Source organism: Chrysochloris asiatica, unplaced genomic scaffold (genome assembly GCF_000296735.1).
Source record: "Chrysochloris asiatica unplaced genomic scaffold, ChrAsi1.0 scaffold00132, whole genome shotgun sequence".
Taxonomy (NCBI): Eukaryota; Metazoa; Chordata; class Mammalia; order Afrosoricida; family Chrysochloridae; genus Chrysochloris; species Chrysochloris asiatica.
Window position 1 is genome coordinate 6,116,479 of NW_006408650.1, and position 12,017 is coordinate 6,128,495.

Here is a 12,017-nt window from a genome sequence, read left to right on the forward strand (position 1 = left end):
AGACACACCTTACACTAAGTAATATGGGCTCATTAAGGATCAAACAACAAATGTAACAAAACCCTGTTCCCCATCGGGATTCTATCCACAAGGCTAGTGGTTGAGATTTATAGCACAGACACAGTTCAATCCAAAATATCACCGAAGCCAAATCCCATCGCTGGCACACTGGACTGTTGAAGCCCCCCCTTGTAGCAGCACTAGGGAACTGAGAGGTGAGGTCAGTCCCAGGAGTCAGTTCATGGAGTTTGATGGTGGTAAGCAGTCTGGGCTGCCCTCCGTGGCCCTAGTGTCCCTAAGCCCCCTCCCACCCTGCCACCGCTCACCACACCTTTGTCCCCTCCTCGTCTCCCTACAGTGCCCCGGTCTCTCTGTCCACCATGGCCTCAGCCGACATGAATGGCGGGAGCGTTTCCTCTTTGTCCAGCAGCCGTCTGCAGAGTCGGAAGCCACCTAACCTGTCCATCACCATCCCGCCAGTCGACACCCCAGCCCCAGGCGAGCAGGTCAACATGCTGCCCGAGGTAAGGGGCTGCTTTGTCACCGAGACAACACCTTCTGGGTGGACCCACTTCCTGGAGAGGAGGCTCCTTCCAGAACTGCAGTCTCATGTGGCCCTCAACACCTGACTCCACCCTGCTCCTCCCCGGGTCTGAAGTTTCACTAGGAGGAAGACCAGACCCTCGGGAGCTAGTCTCATGTAGCCCTTGGGACCAGAGACCATGCTGTCCCCGTGTAGGGCTTGCAGATTCAACCTGGGGCTGGCTGTGTACACTTCATCTCAGGGAACCTGAGCTTGGGTGTGCCCCTGGCTGCTAGCAGCACTGCGTAAGAAAGTCCTGGTGCTCTGCTTCCACAAAGATGACCACCAGGAAGCCCCTGTGGAGCACAGTTCCACTCTGTAACACCTGGGGTCTCCATGAGTCAGAATTGGCTCGATGGCATTCGGTTTGGTTTTGTGGGTGCATCTGAGGGATGAGACTGCCGGTGACTGAGGTGAGCAGGGACCATGTCAGGTTAGCACAGGCGGCCTGATGTTGTTGCTCCAATGCCTTTGGGAGAGTGGGAATGAATCAGTGTGTCCTCCCATCTAGACGATTCCTCCATAAAGAGCTCATTGAGCCAAGGCCCCAACCAGCGTGGGCTCCCGTGCATAAAGGGGAGCTGTGTTGGCCTCTCGTTAATCCTAAGAGCTCTTTAGAACATGCAGTGCCAGGCAAGGACATCAAGGGGTCATGAGAGTCCACTGGGGGTGGGGATGGGGCGATGAGGGCTGGCCTGCCAGGCGTGACCCACAGACGATAGAAAATGGTGAGTTTACATTTGAAGTGAAGGCTAAGGAGGTGGACGCTGGGGAGAGACGTGTTCTTGTGGGGTGTTCTCTTTGGTCAGGGGTCACAGCCCTGCCTGTAACTATGACAACCACCCTGAGCTCCCTCCCGCCTCCCCACAGAGACCCAAGAATCCTGCCTACTTGAAGAGCGTCAGCTTGCAGGAACCGCCGCGGGGACGATGGCCAGAGAGCAGCACAGAGAAGCGTCCCAGCTTCCGCCGCCAGGCCTCCCTGTCCCAGAGCATCCGAAAGTGAGCTCCCAGCAACCTTGTAGGCTAGAAGTACCTTTCCCCAAGGGAGAGGCAGGAGGAGGGGGAGCAAGTCCTTGGGGCATCTATGCCTTACACACAGTCCCAGTGTCGAGGTTAAGAGGGCCCAAGTTCAATGACCTGGGTAGACCCACGCCCCTCAGCTCCCAGAGGCCCCTCTGATGTGGGCTCTAGTCCTCCTCTACTCACTTGGTCGCTGGGTTACAAACCTAAGGACTCACTGCCTTGTGTGTGCATGCACACATGCGTGTCACAGGGACACACAGACATATGTTCCCATGTCACTCCCTGCATGCACACAAGGACACCAGCACGTGATCACGTCACACCCTACACGGACTTGGGAATACTGGTGCGTTCTCTCTCACGGCACACGTGCACACACAATGGGCAAATGTATGTCACTGTGTGCACATGGGGACATCCTTATGAAATCACGCTCTCCTGTGCACCCCTCACCACCCTGCAGGCCTGCCTAGGCACACATTTGTGCATACTTTCTGCTTGCTCCCTTAGGGGTACGGCCCAGTGGTTCGGGGTCAGCGGAGACTGGGAAGGGAAGCGGCACAACTGGCAGCGCAAGAGCCTGCATCATTGCAGTGTGCGCTACGGCAAGCTGAAGGCCTCATGCCAGCGTGACCTGGAGCTGCCCAGCCAGGAAGTGCCCTCCTTCCAGAGCACTGAGTCTCCCAAAGCCTGCAAGATGCCCAAGGTGGGCCACCCAGGGGCCAGGGGAGCGGCCGGTGCTTTGCCCCAGGATCAGAAGGGCCCCCACTCACCACCTCTGTCCCTCACAGATTGTGGACCCACTGGCCCGGGGCCGGGCCTTCCGCCACCCCGATGAGGTGGACCGACCCCACACTGCACACCCACCGCTGACCCCGGGTGTCTTGTCCGTCACTTCGTTCACCAGCATTCGCTCCGGCTATTCCCACCTGCCTCGCCGCAAGAGGATTCCTGTGACTCATATGAGCTTCCACGCTGCGGCTGCCCTGTTCAAGGTGAGAGACTCCACAGCCAGGCCCTCCGCCTTCTAGTCCCAGTTCCCTCTGGAGTCTCCTGTGGCCTCGGTTTTGGAAGCTGGGGATGTAGGTGAAGTCACCCCCACTCCATCTGTGTTTACTGAGCACCTGCTATGTGCTGGGTGAATGCTGCAGTCTGCTCAGACAAGCTCCCAGCTCCAGGGCAGAGTGTGAGGGCTGACATCTGCTCAGGGGAGGATTCCCCATCTTTCTCCTGAGAGAGGAATGTTGTCCAGAATGCTTTGTTCTGGAGTGACACTTGGACTGAGCCCAAAAAGAAAAAGTGTACCAGGAACAGAAGGGTGGAACAGCATGTGTAGAGGCCTTGAGCAGGAGGGAGCTGGGAGCTCAGTGGGGCAGCAGGTGAAAATCTGATGTGGTTTGAGTGAGGGGTTGCTCCAGGAGGCATGCCAGGAGACGAGGGGCCAGGAAGTCAGGATAAGGGAGTGACTAAGCCTGGGAGCTGAGAGTATTGGACACCCAGAGCTAGCCTGGGTTTACTTGGAATGGAGGGGCACCCAAAGCGGAGGGGCAGGGGTCACCAGGGAGAAGGCATACAGGTCATGGTGAGCAATGTGTTTGGGGCTGGTAGAGCTCCTTCCCCAACTCTAAGGCTCCCTGCTTTGGGCAGGATCCCTACCTTTATGCTGTTATCCTGGAGGGATGGGGTTTGATGGTCCCTTGGGAGACTCCAGAGCTAGATCCGGGGTCCTGACACCAGGCTTCTGCCCATGACAGGGACGCTCAGTGCTGGACACCGCTGGACAGCAGCACCGGCTGGTCAAACGCAGCTTTGCCTACCCCAGCTTCCTGGACGAGGACATGGTTGATGGGGCAGACACCTTCGACTCCTCCTTTTTTAGTAAGGCAAGCATGGGGTGCGAGCCCTTGGGTGGGCTGGGTGGCCTGGGGGCTGGGACAGGTGGGACAGGTGGTCTTGTCCTGGGTCTTCATCAGCTTCCACACGGCCCGGCAGGGTGAGCAGTGTCGTTGCATGGAGTCATCGGGTCTGTCTTTCTGTCTGGGTCCAGCTGATGATCCGGGGTGAGATGCGGAGCCCGCTGGTCAGTCTGCCTCACGGCCAGCTCCCACCTCCCTCCTGGAGAGTCAGTCTGTCCAGCCTCGACCTGGTCCTGGAGTTGGGGTACTGGGGCAGGCTTCTTTCTTACACTCCCTTTTTATACCCCCTCTGTGTCCCCCAGGAAGAAATGAGCTCCATGCCCGATGATGTGTTTGAATCCCCCCCTCTCTCTGCCAACTACTTCCGAGGGATCCCACACTCAGCGTCTCCAGTCTCCCCAGAGGGGGTGCAGATCCCTCTGTGAGTGCTGGGGGTCCCTGCTCCTACTGGAGAGGGCGGGAAGCCTCCAGGGCCCACAGCAGATACCTGTGCCCCTCCTGCCGTCTGTCCCACTCCACGGCCCAGCTACTGCTCAGCCCAGGGGCTTCCTGCACGTCCCTCCCGCCTCCGGCCCCCACCTGAGCCCTCAGCTCAGGTATGGGATGTTGGGACTGATAGCTGCCATCCCTGCAGGAAGGAGTTGGGCCACACCCGGCGAGGCAAGCGCATCACCTCTAAGGTAAAGCACTTTGCTTTCCACCGGAAGAAGCGGTACTACGGCCTGGGCGTGGTGGGCAACTGGCTGAACCGCAGTTACCGGCGCAGCATCAGTAGCACTGTGCAGCGGCAGCTGGAGAGCTTTGACAGTCACCGGTGAGTGGACGCTGGGGGAGGCCTGCTTGTCCAGGGGCCTCGGTCCACACACACAAGGCAGGGTATGGTCCCAGGGATGTAGGGAGGCCTACCCCTCCTGGAGGCTCCTTCAGGATCCTAGAGACCCCCCCACAGGTGTCGGCAAGGTAGAGGGATAAAGCACCACCAGCTCCCGTGGTCCATTCATTCGGTGTCCCCTGAGCAGCTCTGAGGGCCAGGTAGGCAGAGGCCAGCAGAACAACACCATGTGCCCAGGGAGCATATCCCTCCCCTGGAATGGGTCCTTGGGGGCTCGCTGCCACCTCTGCAACCCCTGCTTCTGGTTTCCCTGGTCCTGGGAGCCCCAGAAGGGGGCAGGGAGGGCAGGGTGGGCTCAGGGGACCATGAATGAGACGTCTAGAGGTACTCAGATATTCTTGGGGTAGTCAGAAGACTGGGGTGCAGTTGGCAGCAGCCCAGTACACAGAATGACAAACAGCCTGGTGGTGACAGGTGGGGGGGATAATAAGTATGCTGACCGCTGCCAAGGAGGAGGAGGAGGACAGGATGACTAGCTAGCAGGGAGGGGTGCAGTCAGAGCAGCAAGAAGAGCCCGCCTGCTGTGCAAAGGCCCTGGGGCTAGAGGGAGCCGGTGTGTTCCAGGAGTGAGAATGGGCTACCTGGGTGCCACATGGCCCTGCCGGGCAGCGGGAGTCTTCTAGACTCCGTACCCAGGGCAGCGGGAGCCCATGTAGGGTTTGAGCTGCACAGATGATTGTTTCAAAGTGAGCTGGCCCCTGCCCACAGGCCATACTTCACATACTGGCTGACCTTTGTCCACATCATCATCACGCTGCTGGTCATCTGCACTTATGGCATTGCACCCGTGGGCTTTGCCCAGCACATCACCACCCAGCTCGTGAGTAGACTGGCCTCACCAGCGTTGTCGCACCAAGCAGGGAGGGGGTCCTCAGGGCCCCAGAGTGTGGTACCTGCGATGGAGAAACTGCCTGCCTCCTGCTACCCTATTCCACCCAGGGGAGGGGCCTTCCCTGGACACTCCGAGGCTGCCTTCTCCCCCCACCTGGTCTCCAGATGCCCGGGGCCCTCACATCCTCATGCTTCTCCTCCCTCTCTGCCTCGGCCAGGTGCTGAGGAACAAAGGTGTGTATGAAAGCGTCAAGTACATTCAGCAGGAGAACTTCTGGATCGGCCCCAGCTCGGTGAGGGACTTGGGGAGACGTCAGCCAAGCAGGCCTCTGCCCCCCTGTACCCTTCTGAGCCAGTCTGCCCGTGCCGTGACCTGGGTCTCGCTCACGCCCTCTCTCCTCGCCCCACCTCTCCGCCCTTGCCAGATTGACCTGATTCACTTGGGAGCCAAGTTCTCTCCCTGCATCCGCAAGGACCAGCAGATAGAGCAGCTAGTGCAGCGGGAGCGGAAGCTGGAGCAACACTCGGGCTGCTGCGTGCAGAATGACCACTCAGGTTGCATCCAGACACAGCAGAAGGACTGCTCGGTGCGCCTAGTGCCCCGCCCCGGCCACACGGTTTCTCCCATGCCACCGGCTCTTGGGGGGGAGTCAGGGAGTCTCTTTTCTTGTTGGGCAGAGTCCCTTCCTCTGCTCATCTCTGCCCTCCCCAGCCCTGCACACACTCAATGGCTGGCTGAGCTGCCTCCACTCGAGAAGCAAAGTGGGGTCTCTGGGTGTAGGGGAGCCGTGAGGGCAGGTCTGGAAGCTGGGGGGAGCCCCTTGACCACTTGGACAGGGTGAATTGTCCTCCACTGTCCTCTAGGAGACTCTGGCCACTTTTGTCAAATGGCAAGATGACACTGGGCCCCCCATGGACAAGTCTGACCAGGGCCAGAAGCGAACATCAGGAGCTGTGTGTCACCAGGACCCCAGGTAAGGTCTGCGGGCCCTCAGAGAGGATGGGGCTGATACTCCTCACGGTATCTGGGCCACCACTGGGGCTTCAGTGATGAGCTTGGTAGCCAAGAGTCAGTGCCACGCACTTTACCCGCTCTGACCCCGTCTCCAGAACCTGTGAGGAACCGGCTTCCAGTGGTGCTCACATCTGGCCAGATGACATCACAAAGTGGCCGGTGAGTGCCCTAGTGGGTAGCAGTCTGCGCAGTGAGTGGGGGATGCTGCCCACGGCATGGACTCCCTTGCCCACAATGCTTTCCACAGATCTGCACCGAGCAGCCTAGGAGCAACCACACGGGCTTCATGCACATGGACTGCCAGATCAAGGGCCGCCCGTGCTGCATTGGCACCAAGGGCAGGTCAGCTTCAGGCCCACCCTGGGGGTTCTTCAGGGTCTACCTCCTCCACACGCACCTCTACTTCCACACTGGCTGAGCCCCACCTTGCTCTGGGGCCACACACTCCAGAGGAGCACCCGCTCTGGCCAGGGGTTGGGCTGGGGTGAGGCAGGGTGTCCTCAGGACCTGACACCCCACTTCCTCCTACCCCTCCCCTACGCCCCAGCTGTGAGATCACCACGCGGGAGTACTGCGAGTTCATGCATGGTTACTTCCATGAAGAAGCCACGCTCTGTTCCCAGGTGAGCCATGTCTCGGAGGACAGAGGGGTGTCCTCGTGGGGAGCAAGGCTGCTGGCCTGGCACGATTAGGTGGGGTAGCCACACTGGGGTCAGGCCTCGGGCATTTGCTGCTGCAGTGTGTGGCTCCCAGGGGCACTGACCCCTGGGTCCTGCCCGCCCCCAGGTGCACTGCTTGGACAAGGTGTGTGGATTGCTGCCCTTTCTCAACCCCGAAGTCCCCGATCAGTTCTACCGGCTCTGGCTGTCTCTGTTCCTACATGCTGGGTAAGAGAGGACTCCTGGGTCCGGGCATCCTGGCACACCCTGGCAGGAAGGAAGACCCATGTCTGTGTGGGAAGACCCATGTCTGGTGTGTCCTCATCCCAGTGTGGTGCACTGCCTGGTATCGGTGGTCTTCCAGATGACCATTCTGCGGGACCTGGAGAAGCTGGCTGGCTGGCACCGCATCTCCATCATCTTCATCCTCAGCGGTATTACTGGCAACCTCGCCAGCACCATCTTCCTGCCTTACCGGGCAGAGGTAGGGATTCGTGGTGGGCAGGTCGGGACTTTCCTTGGAGAAAACAGCTGTGCTGAGCAGGGTCCATGCTGCTCCTGCCTACCCGGGGTCTGCCAGGAGACTCAGTCCATCCCTTTCACTCTCCTGCCAGCTTAGCTGTGGATGGACACTAAGCCATGGGCTTAATCACCAGAGAGGGAACAGCTCAGCCACCTGAGTCACCCAGATCCCAGACCCCTCCCCTATGCTCAGATGTCACCCCCAGAATGCCCTTCCCTGACCACGGCCCCTCGCTGTCTCTTGACCCTTCATGATTTCTGTTCCAATCCATTGCTGTTGTGTTAATTCCAACTCGTAGCGACCCTATAGAACAGGGTAAAATGCCCAGCAGGATTTCCCAGTCTCTCGTCTTTACGGGAACACACTGCCCATCTTTCTCCTATGGAGTGACTGGTGGTTCGGTTGGCAGCCGACTGCTTAACCACTGCGCTACGTGGGCTCATGTATAATCGTGTTGTTAAGTTCTGGCTCAATAGGCTAAGCAATGTGAAATTGCCAAAGTCCAGAAAGAACAGTTTATTATGGTAAGAGGTAGATAACATAAAAGCATTTGAACCATTTGTAAGTGTACCTCTCAGTGACGTTGTAAAGTACTATTGAGTCAGTTTTCGACTCAGAGGGTTTCCTAGAAGCAGCTGCTAGGTTTGAACTGTCAACCTTGTGGTTATTAATCTAGTGCTTATCCTATAGCACCACACCAGGACTCCATAAATAGCATAAAACGTAACCATTTTAATTAACTATTTCTAAGTATGGCACAAGATAAAGCACTGGGCCAAAAGGTCAAGCTGAACTACCGGTTGGAGGTTCAAAACCACCAGCCGCTCTTCAGAAACCCTATAGTGGGTTGCTATGGGTTGGAACCAACTCGACAGTAGAACAAGAAGTGTACAATTCAGTTAGTTACGTTCAAAACATTGTATAGTCTCCTTTGCTCTTTGTTTCTAAAACCTCATCATCCCGGACGGAAGCCCAGGACACGTTGACTGGTCCTGCCTCTCACCCTTTGTCTGCTGGTTCCGTGTCTGTCCCCACCCCATCATCAGCCGCCAGAGCAGGCTTGTCTGATTCGTGTCTGGCATTTGGTCCACACCCAGCACAGCAGGCGCTCAGCATCTGCTGGAGGGCTGGATGCAGCCCGGCAGCTCCCTTAGCCCCTCAGCCTCAGGGTCAGCACTGGGAGACTCACAGGATGGTTGGGGTCCCAGTGCTCCATCCTGGTGGTGATGCAGCCCCCTGCCCTCAGGTGGGCCCTGCCGGCTCCCAGTTCGGTCTCCTCGCCTGCCTCTTCGTGGAGCTCCTGCAGAGCTGGCAGCTGCTGGAACGGCCCTGGAAGGCCTTCCTGAACCTGTCAGCCCTGGTCCTCTTCCTGTTCGTCTGCGGCCTCCTACCCTGGATCGACAACATTGCCCACATCTTTGGCTTCCTCAGCGGCCTGCTGCTGGCCTTCGCCTTCCTGCCCTACATCACCTTCGGAACCAGTGACAAGTATCGGAAGCGTGCCCTCATCCTGGTGTCCCTGCTGGTCTTTGCCGGCCTCTTTGCCTCTCTGGTCATCTGGCTCTACGTCTACCCCATCAACTGGCCCTGGGTCGAGTACCTCACCTGCTTCCCCTTTACCAGCCGCTTCTGCGAGAAGTATGATCTAGACCAAGTGTTGCACTGACTCTCTGCGCTCCCTGGGCTGAGCCACTGTCCTCAGAGCGGTGACGACCCGCCTGCCATTAGGTGCTGGCTTCAGGACACTCCATCATATCCCCCAAGACCCCAGGTGGGGTGGGACCCATGACTCCAGTAGGAGAGCCAATTTAAGGACATGTCTCTTGGGGGAGTGAAGCCTCCTTTCTCAGACTATGTGTCCCTGGTCCAGGCTGGTTCTCAGGGTTCCCACCTCAGACCTAAGCCCCTACTCATCTCCTGGGGTGGGTTCAGTTGTCCAAGGTTCTGAGGCTGCTGCCTTCTCCCAACTTGGCCTCCAATGTGCCTTCTGTTACCATTACTGTGAATGTGCCCTTTCCTTAGGTAGCCCAGAATTGTCTCAAGACTGGGTGCCCTGGTTCCTGCCCGATCTCACCTCACCCTGCCTCTCCGTCCCTTCCGGCCCTGTGAGCACGGCCTGAGTCCATCTGCTCTCGCTGGCCTGCATTCAGACTCCAACACAGCTTTGGCTGTGGGCTACAATGCCAGGAGCTTTTAGCAAACAGGGTCTGTTCCCCTGAAGGGTGGAAGGGAGGGCCCAGCATCCCTGTCCCTGACCCACCCTCCTGCCCTTGGGCACTATCAGTGTGTGCTTTACCTCACACCATGTGGGGGATGGCCGGGCCACCCCAAGGACCTGCTCTCAGGGGTTGCTCCAGGCTCAATCGGGTCCGATTGTTTTTTTTGTTTGTTTTTTTTTAATATCAGTTTATATTACATTCATGATTTTTAAAAATAACGCTAACTTTGTATGGACGATGTCTCAAGGGTATTAAATGTTCTTCACAGGTAGGATAGAGTATCGTGTTGTGATTCTGGGACCTGGGGTAAGAGCAGGGGCCCAAAAAAGTGCAGAATTTCCAGGAACTTGGTTGGATCAGAAACTGAATCAAATTCTTATCTGGAAGGAATCCTTAAGACTCAGGGGAACCGACTCCCCAGCCTGCCCTGCCTTGGCTCAGGGTTATTGAGGAGGCTGGCCTGGCCAAGACAGAGTCAGGAAAGGGTGCTGGACTAGGCTTCCTGAAATCGGCTTCCCCCATAACCCTTTACACCACACCTGGGAGGTCAATCACTTTATTAGGGTGGGCAGGGTTGGTGGGGATGTAGGGAGTTGGGTGAGGCACAGGATGCCTAAGGCAAGGGTGAAGTACACCAGCACTGTGCAGCCCCCAGGCTATACCAGATCACTGGTCCAGGGGCACAAGGAGAAGAAGAACACCCCCGCCCCAGCATCAGCTGAGCCCCCTGACTCATTAATTCCTCCCACGTCCCATTTGCCAAGTCCAGCTGCGCTTCATCCGCCCCGCCCCCCGCCAGCATTTCCTCGCGCAGGGGCGGGGCTGGTGGGCGGAGCCTCAGCAGCCGCTGTTCCTGCGCAGGGAGGCGAGGCGCCGCAGGTTACACTGGAGCTCGGTGAAGGCCAGCGAGCCCACTGTGACCGCGCACGGGCCCACTGCCTGGAAGCCGAACTTCTCGTAGAAGGGCACCAGCACATCCTCGCACATGAGCACGGCGCGGCGCACGGCCGGTTGGCCACCTAGGTGCTGCAGGTAGCGCCCTAGCAGGATGGAGCCCTTCCCCTGCTGCCGGAAGGTGCGGTGCACCGCCAGCACGTGCAGGTGGGCCATGTGGCCCCCAGGCCTGTGCAGCGTCAGCGACTCCTGCGGGCGAGTGAGGGACTAGAATCAGGTCATCACTGGGGACACTTGGCGCCCACTACATCAAGGCCAGGAAAGGACTCCCTCCCAGCGCCAAGAAGGAGCTTTCATGAGGGGCTCTGAGACCCCCGGGAGAGGCCAAGCCAGGCTCTGCGGTCCCAGAGAAAGGAAGCTCAGACCCCAGCGAGCCGGCCATTCCGTGCCAGCTGATGAACCAACCGTGGTTTATCCAGGGGCCTACCCCACCAACCCACTCGGTGGCACTTAACAACCACCCCACCTGAGTAAGTCTCTCCTCGTCCCACAGCGAGCCGATGATGAAGGCCACCAAGCGACCCTCCTGGAACCACCCCAGAGACAGCTCTGGACACAGCGTCAGAAAGTGCCGAATCTCGTCTAGGTACAGCGGGCAGGTGCCAGAAACGGAAATGAAGGCTGCACAGGGAAACACGAGTATGACCCGGTGGTCTTGGAGCTCAGTTCTGCAGCCCACTTAGCATTCACATTGGGTCTCCCACCCCATCTCTCATGACCAGAAAGTGAAGATTCAGGGGTGTTGTTTTCCCTACTTCCTCATCCTGAGCATACATAGTCTGATACTGTTGTTGTTAAATACCGTGGAGTCGGTTCCAACTAGCCTCCCCAAAACAGGAGATCGCTTGGGAGCTGGGTCGTGAGGGTCTTCTCTCGGCCGGGCCTAGGGGTACACTACCTTCTCTCTCGATCTCAAACACGCTGGGGGCATCCTCTGGGGTAAGGCAGCGGAACTCGCTGGCGGGGAGTGTGTGGCGCCGCTGGCGGCTCGGAGAGTCCAGGATCCCAGGTGGCAGGTGCAGAGGGATGGACTTCAAGGGGTGGGTGTTCTGCGTGGGCATCCTGACTGCCAGCTTCTCCCTGCTTTGGAAGTGCCCTTCGTGGCTGAGGAGAGCCTGCAGCACCTGTAAGACAAGAGTGAGAGTCTGGTGTGGGTACTTCTTTTGTATCTGGAACTGAGGTGAGGCCAACACTCAAGTGAGGTGGGCACCTCCCCACCCCAGGTGCCAGTCCCTGGCAAATACGGTGCGCTCATCACCCCTGCCCTCACAGCCAGATGATCCCACAAACACCCACACACACCACCGCCAAATCCTGGTGTCCTTGGACCTTTGGGTGTGTCTGAGCCCAGGAGGGGTAAGAGCAATAGGGAAGGCTTGATGAGTGAAAGGCGGGGGGGG

At 58.3% G+C, this 12,017-nt stretch overlaps 2 protein-coding genes across 2 annotated transcripts; one reads left to right on the forward strand and one right to left on the reverse strand.

Moving 5' to 3' along the window:
- Positions 1 to 368: 368 nt before the first annotated feature.
- On the forward strand, positions 369 to 9,143 carry RHBDF2 (rhomboid 5 homolog 2 (Drosophila)). The gene is made up of 17 exons (XM_006869549.1): positions 369 to 524; positions 1,454 to 1,584; positions 2,119 to 2,314; positions 2,400 to 2,603; positions 3,363 to 3,491; positions 3,827 to 3,945; positions 4,159 to 4,338; positions 5,125 to 5,236; positions 5,466 to 5,540; positions 5,673 to 5,834; positions 6,112 to 6,221; positions 6,358 to 6,421; positions 6,510 to 6,604; positions 6,810 to 6,885; positions 7,049 to 7,149; positions 7,252 to 7,405; positions 8,691 to 9,143. Exons 1-17 carry the CDS (start codon positions 381 to 383, stop codon positions 9,108 to 9,110), a joined length of 2,472 nt encoding a protein of 823 aa, XP_006869611.1. The 5' UTR covers positions 369 to 380; the 3' UTR covers positions 9,111 to 9,143.
- Positions 9,144 to 10,500: 1,357 nt separating this feature from the next.
- AANAT (aralkylamine N-acetyltransferase) lies at positions 10,501 to 11,678 on the reverse strand. Its single transcript, XM_006869550.1, has 3 exons — positions 11,516 to 11,678; positions 11,084 to 11,238; positions 10,501 to 10,806 (listed from the first exon to the last, which is right to left on the reverse strand). The coding sequence occupies exons 1-3, from the start codon at positions 11,676 to 11,678 to the stop codon at positions 10,501 to 10,503; spliced, it is 624 nt and encodes a 207-aa protein (XP_006869612.1).
- Positions 11,679 to 12,017: the final 339 nt, after the last annotated feature.

Coding starts and splice junctions, on each gene's coding strand:
- RHBDF2 (XM_006869549.1), top strand. CDS start 381: ATGGCCTCAGCCGACATGAATGGCGGGAGCGTTTCCTCTTTGTCCAGC. Junction 3,492..3,826: donor ACTCCTCCTTTTTTAGTAAG/GCAAGCATGGGG, acceptor TGTGTCCCCCAG/GAAGAAATGAGCTCCATGCC. Junction 5,237..5,465: donor AGCACATCACCACCCAGCTC/GTGAGTAGACTG, acceptor TGCCTCGGCCAG/GTGCTGAGGAACAAAGGTGT.
- AANAT (XM_006869550.1), bottom strand. CDS start 11,678: ATGCCCACGCAGAACACCCACCCCTTGAAGTCCATCCCTCTGCACCTG. Junction 11,239..11,515: donor GTTTGAGATCGAGAGAGAAG/GTAGTGTACCCC, acceptor TTCCCTGTGCAG/CCTTCATTTCCGTTTCTGGC. Junction 10,807..11,083: donor ACGAGGAGAGACTTACTCAG/GTGGGGTGGTTG, acceptor ACTCGCCCGCAG/GAGTCGCTGACGCTGCACAG.